Source organism: Octopus sinensis, linkage group LG3 (genome assembly GCF_006345805.1).
Source record: "Octopus sinensis linkage group LG3, ASM634580v1, whole genome shotgun sequence".
NCBI lineage: Eukaryota > Metazoa > Mollusca > Cephalopoda > Octopoda > Octopodidae > Octopus > Octopus sinensis.
In genome coordinates, this window is record NC_042999.1 from 44,010,688 (window position 1) to 44,026,648 (window position 15,961).

A 15,961-nucleotide genomic window follows, 5' to 3' on the forward strand; every position below is an offset into this window, starting at 1 on the left:
AGCTTTGGTTCAATCAAAGCCTTGTAGGTAGATTCGGTAGACGGAAACTGAAAGAAGCCTGTTGTGTGTGTGTGACCCCCATTCCTTGACAACCAGTGTTGGTTTGTTTAAATCCCCATAACTTAGTTATTCAGCAAAAGAGATTGATAGAATAAGTACCAGATTTAAGAAAATCAGTACTGGTTCAATTTATTTGACTAAAACCCTTCAAGGAAGTGCCCCAGCATGGTCACAGTCCAAAATGAGAGGATGGTCAAAGCTGGAATGTCTTTGATCAGATCTGCTCTCTCACTAAACAACAGCACTAATTGGATAAAAGTCAGTTAAAGAACCACTCTGAGAAACCTATGAGAAAAAACAGCCAGATCAATACTTCTTTCTCATACGGTGGTTATAAATACACCTAAAAAGATGGGATAGTAACATCTGGAATAATTGCTAAATTCTGAACTGACCTGAGGTCAAACAAGAATAACAATTGTTGGCATATGTTTAGATGTTAACATATAACCCCTTAATCCCTAGAGTGCTTTAAAGAATAATGTATTACTTACACCTTTTACTAAACAACAACAAAAAATTTGGTTGCATTATAAGTAGATACCTTCATAAATAATTAGTGACTAGTGTAAACTAAAGATTGTAAAGTTGTTTTTGGAATTACAAAAAACTCATCCACGTTGTTATGTTTAATGTCCCATTTGGTTAAATTCCACCTTAAGTATGCTTACTCACTTGTACTGATATAAATTTATTTTCCATCCAACTAGAAAGATATCATTTGTTTTGTTTCATTCCTATTTTTCCACATTAACATGGGTTGGATAAGTACTTATATTGGATATTATTTTACACTTGCAAACCCTTCTTGTCGTTAACCCATGCCTGTGCTTCAAGCTAGGGAATTTTTTTTTTTATTCCATATGTTTCAAAAGTATAGACCTATTAGAGAATTTAAATAGAATTGTCAACATAAAGTCAGCATTTTTGCTTAAATGGTTTCATGCAAAGAAGCAGAATATAAACATCCCTGCCTCACACCACACACATTACAGTTTCGATTTGCCATTTCCACTCAGAGGGCATTGGTCAACCTGAGGACATGCAGTAGAACTGAACTGGAAACCACAAAGAAGAAAAGAGAACTCCAAATCCACACATCCATGTATCTATCTATCTATCTGTATGTATGTGTATATGCATACATATCATCATCATCATCATTTAGCGTCCGCTTTCCATGCTAGCATGGGTTGGACGGTTCAACTGGGGTCTGTGAAGCCGGAAGGCCGCATCAGGCCCAGTCTGATCTGGCAGTGTTTCTACGGCTGGATGCCCTTCCTAACGCCAATATATATATTCTTGGCTTTAAGGTTTTTGTGAACGACCTGGTTGATAGCTCAACCTTCCAAGTTCTTTTACAAGGATTAGAAAAACTGAAGGAGTGCTGCAATAAGTGTTAACCTGAGAGGAGAATATGTTGAATAAAATCATAATTACCTGATCTTCTTTGTATTTTTTTAATATATTTTAAGTCAGGAACTTCAGCACCCCATCATGTATGTGTGTATATATATATATTTATATTTACATATATTTACACACATGCACACACACACACATACAAGTGCCATATTTTTCTGTTTAGTCTGATGTTAAAATTTGTTTTAATATTTGTTTGTGTGTCATGGGGGCCCTCATTTTGTTTACCTCTTCATTTACAAAAATCTCTAATCTAGACTCTCTCACTATGTAGGTGTCTGTCTGCATTTTGCTATCTTTAGTAGATAACATTCTCATACACATTCATGTCTTATCTTGCTTGGTTGTATCAATAAGACATTTTATTCCCAAAGTAAAAGAAACAAGGTTAATCTCAGCTTATTATAATAGATGTGTTTTGGATAGATATAGTTTAGATACAGTAGAAATATTTTATTACTTTCATTGGTTTATTTTTAACATTTTTGGCGGAGACTTCATCTCTTATGCCTACAGTTCTTATAAAACATATACACAAATTAATCTTCTTTTGTTTAAGATAAAACTTTCAGATTTGAATTCAAATAGATTGTTTGCAATAAAATGAATGTGTATTATATATATTTGTGTGTGTGTGTGTGTATCATTGTTCATTTATTTAATATCAGTTTTATGATTCTAGCATGACTTGGTTGGGTAATTGATTTTGAGGTAGATTTTATGGCTGAATGTTCTTCTTGTTACCAACCCTCACCTGATTTTTCAGGTAAAGGACATCCGTTATTTCACAAGTCTTTGAAAGTGCACAGTCATTATTGAAGGTAGCCAGCTGGCAGAATTGTTAACATGTTGGGTAAAGTGTTTAGCGGTACTTCTTGTACTTTACATTCTGAGTTTAAATTCCATCCAGATCAGCCTTGCTTTTTATCCTTTGGAGTCAATAAAATAAGTACCAGTTGACCAATATGGTTGATGTAATTGACTAGCCCTGCTCTCAAAATTTCAGGCCTTTTGCCTATAGTAGAAAGGATTATTATTAACATAATAAAACTACTTCCTGCTAATTTAATTAGCAAGGATGTAATGCTGCGGTTTAGTGACAAGGGTCCTCAAATCTCAAGAATCTTTCTTTGGATTCTTAGAGATTATCTAGAATTAACTATTTTTTTTTATTGCTAGTTCTTTGATGAATAGCAATTGTCAGGTTGTTCTTCAACTGAGAGATATTTTCAATACTTGGAAATATCTTTCAGTTGATACATCTGATGAGACTATCCAGCAAAAAAACTTGAAGTACTAGAAAAGAAATGGGCTTTAACTGTAGTAATATTTACTTCAGGCATTGAGCATGTATTTTTCTAACTACTGTTGTGATGCTACACAGACAGACAGACAGACAGACAATGAATGGTTAAACTCTTTTATATAAATATATGTTCAAAAAAGGCCTAAGACAGAAAAAGAACATGAAGTTATTTGTTCCTTTTTGTTTTGTTTTAGGCCAAACCTGTGAATATCCTTTTTTATACACATAGATATAGCTGTGTGGTTTAGAGCAGTAACCCCCAACCTTTTTTGCACCATAGACCAAAGTATCATGCACGTTAACAAAACACACAGTGTGTAGTATGTGATTCAATTACTACAGATAAATTACATATATAATGCAAAAACACTCTGCAGACTGGGATTGTCAATAAAATAGAAATAAAAATTTAAAACTTTTTTTTCTGTAAGGGCTCTGTACCAAATGGTCCATGACCCAGTACCAAATGATCTATGGCCTGGTAGTTAGGGTCGCTTGGTTTAGAGGTTTAATTTGCAACCACATTGATTTGAGCTTAACCCCACTGAATAACACTTTGCCCAAGTGCCTTCTATCTTTGCTTGGTGTCGGCCAATACCTTATGAGTGGAATATGGAAGCCGGTCATATGTATTTGCTGATATCTTTAGAAAAGGATATAAATACCAGCAAGAAGCATAAAAAGGTGATGCCTGTTACTCTAGCCATTGGTGCATTGGAATCCTGTAACCAATGCCACTAACATTCACAAATTATGGTAAATGAATAAATAAAATGCTTATATAAATTTTGGTAACTCGATGAGCTCTCTTACACCCACTACTCATCTAAAATGTGAGAATATTAAATAATTGTATGAAATGCCACACAGCATGGTTACTCGACTGTTAGTTCAGTATGTACTTACGGGTTTAGTATATTTAGTGTTTATAACTATTAATATCTTAAAAACATTTTTTTAGTGTTGGTGCAAAGTATTACATTGCAGCAATGTTATAGACAATAGCCTGTTCACATACTCAGCTACAAAGTCGAAAATAGAGAAAACTTCTGGTTAGGTTCATAGCAGGAAGTATTTTGTAAGATGTTTCAACTGAAGAAATGGACATATACATGAATGTACACAAGCACATTATATATTTATAATAGGTGTGGTTGAGTAGTTTTCCTTGCAATTTGCAAGCACCTGGTTTTGCATTCAGTTCTCCTCTGCATTACATTGGGCAAGTATTTTCTGCCAGAAGCCCAGGGCAACCAATGCCTTGTAAGTGAATTTGGTAGATGTAAACTGTACAATGCCTGGTATGTGTGGGCATGTGTCTGGGTAGATGCATATGTGTGTGTACATGGTCACATGTGCTGACACATGTACATGTGTGTTTGTGTGAATGTTTACATTCTGTGTTTCTTCAAAAAAATCTCTGAGCTGTGGGCAATCATGATGCTGGTATTTTGTTGCCAAAGACGAGCTGGCAGAAACGTTAGTGCGCCGGGCAAAATGCTTAGTGGTATTTTGTCTGTCGTTACGTTCTGAGTTCAAATTCTGCCGAGGTCGACTTTGCCTTTCATCCTTTTGACTGTCCTTGTTTGTCCCCTCTGTGTTTATCCCCTTGTGGATAGTAAAGAAATAGGTATTTTGTTGCCAAAAATTATCTGGAGGCTGTACATTTTTGAAGATGAATGGAATCAAAAATCCCTTATTTAAAAGACAAGTAGAGGTTTACAACAGAAAGTGTCTCCAGCTGTAAAAGTCAATGCCTTAATTATGTCTTCGTCTAATTCATACTAAGCATGAAAAAACAGACTTAAAAGAAATACATACCCCCCCCCCCCCCACTCTGTTAGGAAGCACAAGCCACGTTACATACATGACAGGAACTTCTGCCTACCAAATCTACTCACAGGGCTTTGGTCAGCCCAAAGCTATAGCAAAAGATACTTGCCTGAAGTGCCACACAGTGAGACTGAACCCGAGACCATTTTGGTTGAGAAGCAAGTTTCCTAAACACACAGCCATGCCTGGCACTTAGATTTATATCAGCTTCATGCATGAAGCGAAGCATGAGGAGTAAAGCTATCCTTTCAGAAAAGAGAAATAAAGCAACACTTACAGTGGATTTGAACTCTCAAACCACCACCTAACAGTCCAATATCAAACGTGCTTTTTATACCACTATCTAACAGCATCTCTGTCTGTCTGTCTGTCTACACATACACACACACTTGGTCAGTGTAATCTAGAAACAGGTTGGATAATTTTGTTGTATATTGATTTTATGAACTGAAACCTGTATTTTGTCCAAATTTAAATTACTATCTTAACATTTCCTTTTCTCTTCATCAAATCTCCCATTTCTCTCTGTCAATATTTTTTCTACCATTTTATCAATTTATGAGCTTCACTTTGATGTGAACTAATGTAATTAATTTATTCCAAGTGTTCTTTCACCTTTATTTCTTGACTTCTATTTCTAATTTCTGGTATCCAAATACATTGCATTTCCATGCAAAAAAACAAAGTGGTATTTCCTTTTCACTCTATTTGTTTCCATCTGACCTGGAGTTGACCTATTTTCAGTTCACCAAAGCAGGTCTTCCATGCTCCTCTAGCCACCAAGATTCCATAAGGGATAAAGTTTTAGAGGAAATGTTTTAAGTGGTTTGGTAAGGAAATTACTATAGGGTTAACAAAAGGGGAGAGTTGTGAACCAGGTTTATTTGAAAGTGAGGTAGGGGTAATACATGGTTTTGCTGGTTCAGAGAAACTAAGGTCTGTTACAGTCAACAATCATGATACAAGACAAGGAAGAAACAATATTTTGTGGATGCTTGTTTGTGATTGCAATTTTGGCAGTGAATGAAAGCTTACCAATCACCTAGCTTTTTTTCTTTTTGTAGAATCTATAATATTTTGGCACAAATGGGTTTTATAGAGAGTCAGTGTCTATTCAAAACTAAAGCAGATTTTGGCCCTTGTCCATTTATTATTACTGAATATAAAATGTAGTATGCTATTTCAATAGTTTTCTTTGTTTTAAATTTGATAAATGGGTAAATTACTTTTCTTGGGTCCATAAAAAAACGGAACTGACTTACACGGTGTTTGTAGTTTCACTGTTACATAGCAACTGTCTTAATCATTATGGATTTAGGATTTAGTTCACTTGCCTAAGAGATATCAACAGTTGCTATAAATGTAACCTGAAAGATTGGGGAAACATAACCTTTAACCTTTGTTTCAATATGCAATGTTTTTAGTATATCAACATTATCTACACGAGCAAAAATGTTTGCTTGATTTAAAGCCAAATCATTTCAAAATGTTTTTGTTACCCGTGTATTCCCATCTGTTGCTCATTTCCCAGCCTGTAAATGCATGGCCATATCCATGTTTTAGGGTTTGGTCATTTCCATGTGGTTCCTTTAAAATAATTATTCACATCTATAATTAATTAATTAATTGACAACAAAACATGACAATCCTACCATGATTTATCTACCTGCTGGCCTAATTAACCACTTATTCTATATAATTTTCACTTGAACTTCTATCAATTGTTTTTATAGTTGGAGACATTATTTTTGCTATCATTACCTTTGTCATCATCATCATCATCATCTTGTTTTTCCATGCTGGCATAGCTTGGACAAGTCTCTTCTGATACAGCAGCATCTTGCCACTTGTCACAGCCCATTGTTATTTCTTATGTAAGGTCCAGTATCCTGAGATCATCCCTCACTACTTCTCACATATACCTTGGTCTACCTTTTCTGCAGATCATTTGTCACTCTTTTTATATATTTCACCTCAATATTTTCACATTCCTTCTTTTCTATGCTGTTATTGATTGGATTGGCTGGCTCTAAAGTAGAGTACTTTTATCCTTCTTTCCACTAAACTTCTGTGACATTATTTTTCTCCATGAAGAAATAAATTATCTTTTTGGATAAACTTTATGAAGGACAAAATTATTTCTAAAATCATATCAACAAGTTGTTTAGGCACAGGTATGGCTATGTGGTTAAGAAGCTTGCTGTGTAACCACATTGTTTCAGGTTCAATCTCACTACATGGCACCTTGGACAAGTGTCTTCTACTATAGCTTTGGGCCAACCTGTTCCTTGTGAATGAATTTGGTGGAATGGAACTGTATGGAAGCCCATTCTGTATATATGAATTTGTGTGTATCTTTGATGCCACAATAGCTTGCCAGCCACTGTTGGTTTATTTATGTTCCTGTAATTTAGCAGTTAGTCAAAACGACAAAGATTGATGAAATAAGCTCCAGACTTAAAAATAAAAGTCTATGGAAATTTTTAAAATTTGGTATGTTAGCGTAGTTTCCCAAACTGAATTGCTGGAGTTATTTCACTTTTTCCAGAAGATTTTTTAAAAAAGTTATAGAGGTTTAAAATTTGATCATTTTCACCCAGCCAGGAAACAGGATTTGGAAGCTGTCATTTTGTGTATGACTGCACATTTTGTCAACATCATGAAAATAGCATGTGTTGTTAATGTTTGTATTCTACACATGGAAAATGAATAAACATGTCTTTTGTAGTTTTAAGCATTCAATATGCATTTAATTTGACAAACAGCACATTACAAATGAAATATTTCTCAAAATAAGAGGTTTATAGCATTAACTTTAAAGATTTATCCAAAAAAAAAAATCAAACAGATTGGTGAAATTTCCAGGTGGGTAAAACCAAAGAACACTGCATCAACAAGTGGTTTCAATATATTTGTAACATATGCTTTCTCACAGACAAAAGAGTTCTCTTGTTCAGCTTGTTACTATGGAAACCGGCATGAATGTGTCTATGGCTTATGATTGGCTAAAATTACCCAAAATTTTCAAACTTTAATAGCTAATACCTCTTTATTTATTGATTTATGGCAAAAATGATTTTCATAGCATTGGTTAGCCTATGAAAGTGTATCAATAAACTGAATATGAAATCAATTGGAACAGAAATTGACCTTGGCAACCAAACAGAAAAGATCCAAATTTTCTCTTAAATCTCGAATGATTTTAACCTTCAGACTTGGGCTCCTGAGCAAAATCCTAACTAGTTGCACACACAGCTTAAGAGTTTGCAGGCAAACTAATAGACAGAACTGACTGCATCTCCTTTTTCTATGTGTGTTAACCTATTCCTGCTATAGCAAGAACAGAACATGGTGTGATAGGGTTAAGGGCCACTGCTTATCTGGCTTCACAATGAGAATCTAATAATAAGATAAATTTCCCCTTGGGTCAATTACTATCTAGTAATACTCTCCAATGTGCTAAGGTGAATATAGATTATTAACATGCTCTTCCTCATGTCTTTTGATACTAGCTCATGATATCAGAGTATGTTGTTCAATAGCCCTTTTATTGTCATTAAGCTTCTACTACAGACACCTTATATGTTAATGTTGTCCCTTTCATCATCCACTTTGAATGAATATGCCTTTGTTGTTATTTGAGCCCCAAGTTAACTCATTGAACAAGCCCATGATCAAAAGCAGTCCAGCTTCACAGTTCGTACACCCTCTCTCTTTCTCCTTCTCTTCCTCTTTGAGACTCCCACCTTTCACTCCCCTACTCCCCCCACTTATTCTTCCATCCTCTTCTCACTGTTCCACTCCTCTCTTTCTCCTCTACCCTTTGTTTCTCTTTCCTGTCTTCACTCCCTCACTCTCTTTTTATTTTTCTGTACTTCCTCTGTTAATTGTTTTAGACTATATACAACATAAGTAATCTATTCATTCCAATTGCTGATCACCCACTCTCGTTTAAGAATACTCAAAATGATGAACAAGAATATTATAAATGACTACATCTATAAAACTTTATTTGGAAATATAGGTACCATATCATTTGCAATGCTGGTAATGTTACCTGCTTCCAATCAATGAGCAAATTTATTTCCCATACACAAAACACCATACAACCAGCACACAACCCTTAGCCCTTAAAAGTAACTAGTTGCTGGTTAATAGACATTTATTTACATTACATTTTATTATATGGTCATATTTATTTATCTTTTTTAATTTGTATCACAGTTTGCAAGCAATGACATCCTTGGTTACATATTTCCAGTGGACGTAATTATTGGTTCATTGCATTTCTGATAGACAAGGGAGTGCTTGTAACCCAGTGTAGAACAAAAGTCTCGAGACTTTGTGCATAAACCACCAATTTTTTTCTTGCCTTTATATATGTGTGTGTGTGTGTGTGGTGTGTGTGTGTATACTTCAGCAATGTCACTACACACATGCTGTTAGTGATTTCTTTTCCTTCTTTGGCCTTTTCCCTTTCTCCTTTCCAATGAAGAGCTATGCTTGAAACATCAAACTCTCTTTTCACCAAGCATCAAACTAATACATTCCTTGTGCACATCCTCTTGTTCCTGTTATTTTCATTCATTTTTTTGAATTGACTATATATATATATATATATATTAGCAGAAGATTGCTTGCAGGACACATATATCTAGGCATGCACATGTGTACACACACAATCATCATGACATTTTTTACATCCTATGACCAATGCAGACATAAAATAATGATGGTATGTATACATATATATGCACACAAATACTCACTCACACATACAAGCTTATAACACACACACACACACAGATCAGGCTTCTGCACAGTTTTCACTTAGCAACTTTGATCCACAGGGCATTGGTTAACCCATGACACTTGTTGAAAAAGCTACACATTAATATTAAAACCAGGAACTATAATGGTTGCAATGGGAATACTTTAGCCATACAACCATGCTTATTTGAGTCCATGCTAGCTGCAAAAAAAAAAAAAAAAAAGCAGTTTTAATGAATTAAAATAAATGTAACTTATCTGATCTTGAAAATTCACCTGACCCATTCTCTGGATATTTTATTTAAATATTTCTTTTTCTTTTTTTTATCTTGTAGTCAACTGAAAGTGACTTGTCTCTTGATGATGAAGATACTGCGATAAATCCCAATGTATCATTCCAAGAATTCATGCAGCAATACCAAGAACTGACTGAGTGGCTGAACCAGATTCAGGCATTCACTCAGCGGAAGGTGATGAGTCGATCAGAGAAATATCTAAACCAGGTAAGATGCCAATGTGCCTGGGTTATTTTTTTCTTTTTTTTTTTCTTTCAGAAATTGAAGTATATCCCCTTCTGTTAACCCTTTTGTTACTTTATTTATTTTGAGATGCTCTGTGTTTCTTTCAATTTTAAATACAACAAAGAATTTAGTAAAATAACTTAGTTATCATTAAGCTAGTGTTAGTAACATAAATTGTGACTTAAGGTTTGGTGGAAAATTTTAATTCGAAACTTATGAAAACAAGACTACAGAGCCAGAGGCAGTTTCAGCTGGGTTGGTATCAAAAGGGTTAAACCTATTTGACAGATATTTTCTTTACTCCATTGAGAAAACTTTTATGCAGTTTTTCAACATACTAGAAACAGTAACTAAATCTCCCTCATCACACCATGAATGAATGGGTATTTTCAACCACATGTTTGAGGGCTGGTAGGGACTCAGACACAACCATCACTCCTTGTGCCATACACTGTGATCTCATGTTGCAATCTTACTTTCTATTGGGCTCCTCCTTATCCATTTCCTGATGTCATCATTCCATTTTGATCTATCTTGTCTTGCAGCCTGTTTTCCATCCACTCAACCTCTGAGGGAACAAGCAGGCACAGAGGTTCTGGGCCCAGATCTGACCATCATCAGAATATAGCAGTATGAAATGAAATGCTGCAAAATAAGGCATTTAGTCTTGTTTCATAGGGTTTTTGCCAATTTGCTTGGAGGAAGAGTGAATGAGAAAGGAATGTCCCCCTTGTGGAGGTGACATGACCCCAACCAGGTCCAAGGAGCACAAACCATTACTGTAGGGTGTGATTTAAAGGAGATTTAGTTGCTATGTTTAGCACATTGAGTGGCCATGCAGAGGCTCCTGCATTGGCTTATTATACATTGGATATCTATTCTGGCTATGATTTATAGCTCAAATCATTTACTTCAAAATCCACGGTTACAAAAAAAGAATTATTTCACATTCTGTCAAAGTTTGTAAATTCTTATTACATGAACAATATATCTATATCCACACATATAACAGCGAAACTAAATAATCTGAAAACAATATTGAAGTATTATTCTCTAAGGTTCTCACAAAAATTTAATTAAAAATTCATTTAACCCTTTTGTGACAGTATTTCTGATTATGTATATTGTTTCAATTTTTAAAATAATCAAAAATTTGGCAGTAAATTCTCTTTCTCTCATGCATGCACACACACACGTGTGCACACAGAGTAAGACATCTTATTTTACTTTATTCCAAGACTGAATAATAATAATAGTAATAATAATAATGATGACGATGACCCTCCTCCTCCTCCTATACAGGACCTGAAATTTTTGGGGAGTGGGAGGGGTCAAGTCAAATACATTGAACCCAGTGTTCCACCGGTACTTAATTAATCAACCTTGACGGAATTTGAACTCAGAACATAAAGACAGACGAAATGCCACTAAGCATTTTGCCCAGCATGCTAATAATTCTGTCAGCTTGCCACCTTATATATATCATCATCATCATCGTCGTTTAACGTCCATTCTCCATGTTAGCATGGGTTGGACGGTTCGACCGGGGTTCTGGGAAGCCAGAAGGCTGCACCAGGCTCCAGTCTAATCTGGCAATGTTTCTACAGCCGGATGCCCTTCCTAACGCTAACCACTCCGTGAGTGTACCACTCCGTGAGTGTATATATATATACTCTTTTATATATATATATATATACTCTTTTTTTTTTTTACTCCTTTACTTGTTTCAGTCATTTGACTGTGTCTATGCTGGAGTACCGCCTTTAGTTGAGCAAATCTTTGTAAGCCTAGTACTTATTCTATCAGTCTCTTTTGCTGAAACGCTAAGTTACGGGGACGTAAACACACCAGCATTGGTTGTTAAGCGATGTTGGGGGGACAAATACAGACACACACACATATATACGATGGTCTTCTTTCAGTTTCCGCCTACCAAATCCACTCACAAAGCTTTGGTCGGCCCGAGGCTATAGTAGAAGGCACTTGCCCAAGGTGTCATGCAGTGGGACTGATCCTGGAACCATGTGGTTCGTAAGCAAGCTACTTACCACACAGCCACTCCTACGCCTATATAAATGCAATAATAATAATAATAACAGTGAGGATGATTTTATTTACTATCAGTTTGCCAGATGAAGAACAAAAATGATGTTAAAAATAAATAATAACAATGAAGATCAATATATTGATTGATGTTGACATTCCTTTGGATATTCCTCAGCCATTTAGCTTTCCAACCAACCAACCAACCACCAGCCAGCCAGCCAGCCAGTCTCAGACTCCTGATATGAGTCACTTCTTATCAGATGTTCCCATTTACCAAGATGCCTTTCAAGACAGCCATGCAACAGTGATGCATCCCAATGCAAATATCTATAACCAGTAGTAGTTGTTGTAGTAGTAGTAGCAGAAACAGCAGCCGTTGACCAATATTTTCAATGAATGGGATGATGATGTACTTCCTTTCCTTTTTGCTGCTTCCATTGCCATTGATTGTTGCTTATTCTGAGACTGTTGCTCTGGCTGCTGCTGCCGTTGTTGTCGTCGTCGTTGGTGGCGTTGTCTCTCTGCTTCTGATAGAAAAGGAGTGATAGTAGAATGAAGATCGAATCTGCTGCAATCAACAGATTCGTTGCTGCTGCTACAGATGGTTGTAGGAATGCACTTGTTAAACAGCAGCACCAACAGTGGTGGTGATGGTGGTGGTGGTGATGGTTGTGGTGGTGGTGGTAGCTACAGCAGCATAAACAAAATCACTCACATAAACAAAATAATTACTCATATCAAAATTTAATTTATTAATTATTCATTTTTATTTTTTATTTTTTTTTTATTTTTGAAGTCTGTCTGTTGACAAAATCAGTAGTTCTGAACTATTTACCTTCAGTAGCAAAATAAATCTAGTTATACCCACTTCCACACACACACACACACACACACACACACACTGTTCCATATTAAAAGTCTATTGGAATTGAGTTCGCCTTGCATTTTTACATGGCCATTAAAGCAAGTAGTAGTAAAATATTGATGTGTGTGTGTGGAGGCGGGGGGTGATTCATATGTCTATCTTATCTGTTTCTCAACCTGCTTATCTATTTATTCTTCCATCTATCAATCTTCCTGTCTGACCTTTCTATCTATCTGTCTTCCCTCTCTCTCTGCCTGGCTATTTATCTGTTTATTCATCTATCAGTTGTTCACATAGATATATTCAATGTACAGAATGTTAATAAAATTTTATTTCAATAATATAAGCTCACAGCCTAAAAATTTCGATATTTTTTACAATTCTATTTCTGAAAATAGTTTTTTTATCTCATTAATATCTTTCATTCTTTATCCAAACAATTAAATAAATTTTAATGAAATAAATTAAATTAAATAAGAAAAATAGAAAGAAACCTAACGTGTGATTGATAGCTCCCTACCATTATGTTTCATACAGATTTGTATTGGCAGGGTTACTAAATACACTATAGTATTATTTTTGTAAATTCTATGAATAAGAGACTACCAGGGTTGGTAGCAGAAGTTAGGAGGAAGCTAATGAAATGAATAGGTGAAAGTGGTGGATTTGTAGAAAATATTCAGTGGTTCACTAAGTCCAGAAAAAAAAGAAAAAAAAAAGGATGGAAGCCTCATTTAGTCATTAACAAGCCTTGAATGAAAGTATTTTGTGAAGATGAAGTGTTTAGGAAAAGGATTAAAGGAAGGGAGGGGAAAAAGAGATCCACTTGTATCATAAAGCCGGTTAGAAATATTCATGGCAGGAGCCATATTCAGCTCCACATTTCATTCTACAGTTGGCAGTTCACAAATAAGGAAATTGCTTTGCCTGAATTATAGGAGAGTAAGCACATTTTTTTTCCCCTCTTGTATTTAAACTGTATTCTACTTCTGTGATTATTTCAATGTTTGTATATTTGATATTTTCCCATTTAAGAACCATCAGTAATTCAGCACTTTTACTACTGACAAAAGAAAACATGTTTGTTCACACATACATACTCTCTCTCCTTCCTTTTCTCTCTCTCTCTCCCTCCCATTCATTAAAATGTTATAGTAATCAATGTAACTGTCCACACATACCTGTTTGGTCGTTCATGGTTCCAGTATTAAAATCTGTTTCAGTAATGTCAAGGTTTTCATATAGAAAACAAGATTTTGTTACTTGTGTGTGCATGTATACACACACGTGTGTGTATGATATAAATATATGTTTATATGTATATATGTATGCACACACACACACACGCGTGTTTGTGTGTGTATGATATAAATATGTTTATATGTATGTATGTGTGTGTGTGTGTGTGTGTGTATATATATATATATATATATATATATATATATATATATATATATATATATATATATTTGTGCACACACACACGTGTGTGTGTGTGTATAATACAAATATGTTTATATGTATGTATATATATATATGTATGCACACACACACGTACAGTAAACCCCTGATTTTACAGACTGATTAGGAAAGGTGGCATGTTTGTTCATTCCAAAAGTTTATTAAATTGAAGATAACCTAGGACTATTACTAATGTAAAATTTCAAATATATTATACACTATTGCTCAATATAAAACCATTAAATTATTCTAATGAATATATTTAATTTTTGTTTCTCCGAGCTGGCAGAATCGTTAGTGCATCAGACAAAATGTTTAGCTGCATTTCTTCCAACTCATTACATTGTGAGTTCACATTTTGCCGAGGGTAACTTTGCCTTTCATCCCTTTGGGGTTGATAAAATAAAGTAGCAGTCAAGTGCTGGGGTCAGTGTAATCAACTTACCTCTTTCCCTCAAATTCCAAGTCTTGTGTAAAAATTTGGAAGAATTATTATAAATATTATTATTCAGACCTTTTATATCAAGGTTTTATACTAGTTCCTGTTTTTGGACTGTTACCATGTTGGAGCATCGAGGTCTTTAAGTGGATCATATCACCCCCAGTACATAATTCAGTGTAATACTTATTATATTGATACCCATTTACCAAACTGCTAGGTTATAGGACTTCAAGAGACACAAACAACTCTGGTTTTTAGATAACTGTAAACACACATACACACACACACACACTAGTCTACCACTCACAAGGCATTGGTCAGCCTGGTGCTGTAGTAGAAGACACTTGTCTGAGGTGCCACGCACTGAGACTGAAACAGAAACCCATGTGGTTGCAAGGAAGCTTCTTAACTATACGGTTATAGCTGTGCTTTTATATATATATAATATATATATATATATATATATATATATATATATATAGGCGCAGGAGTGGCTGTGTGGTAAGTAGCTTGCTTACCAACCACATGGTTCTGGGTTCAGTTCCACTGCATGGCACCTTGAGCAAGTGCCTTCTATTATAGCCTCAGGCCAACCAAAGCCTTATGAGTGGATTTGGTAGACAGAAACTGAAAGAAGCCCATCGTATATATATGTGTATGTTTGTGTGTCTGTTTTTGTCCCCCCACCATTGCTTGACAACCACTGCTCTTGTGTTTACATCCCTGTAACTTAGCAGTTCGGCAAGAGACTGATACATTAAGTACTAAGCTTACAAAGAATAAGTCCTGGGGGTCGATTTGTTCGACTAAAGGTGGTGCTCCAGCATGACCACAGTCAAATGATTGAAACAAGTAAAAGAGTAATACATATATATATATATATTATATATATATATATATATATATATATATATATATATATATCAAGTGAAATATAAGGAAAAGAAAAATTGTAGGTGTAGATGATCTTTAATTCATAATCCAGGTTGGTACTGATGTGTGAGGTCAGAGAGATAGGTCTGTAGTTCTTGGCCTCCGCTCTGCTACCTCCTTTATGAATAGGGCAATATTTTACCTTCCTTCAGTTTTCTTGGAAGTTTGCCAGCTGCAAGGAAGCTCTGAAAGAGGAACTGCAGTGGTCTTGCTAAGACTCTCTTACATACTTTTAGGAGGATTGCCGGGAATCCATCGGGGCCAATAGCTGAGTCTATTTTCATTTCATCTATAGCCTTTAT

General features: G+C 35.2%; 1 protein-coding gene across 3 annotated transcripts in view; it reads left to right on the forward strand.

Annotated features, from left to right (window-relative positions):
• Window positions 1–15,961, forward strand: part of LOC115209158 — a 225,695-nt gene that overhangs the window by 60,841 nt on the left and 148,893 nt on the right. For all 3 annotated transcript variants that reach the window (XR_004998189.1, XR_004998190.1, XM_029777384.2), the window contains exon 3: window positions 9,727–9,894. Coding sequence is in view for 1 of the 3 variants with exons in the window: in XM_029777384.2 (XP_029633244.1) it covers window positions 9,727–9,894 (168 nt within the window). In the remaining 2 variants the exon portion in view is untranslated. The remainder of the gene's footprint in view (window positions 1–9,726; window positions 9,895–15,961) is intronic.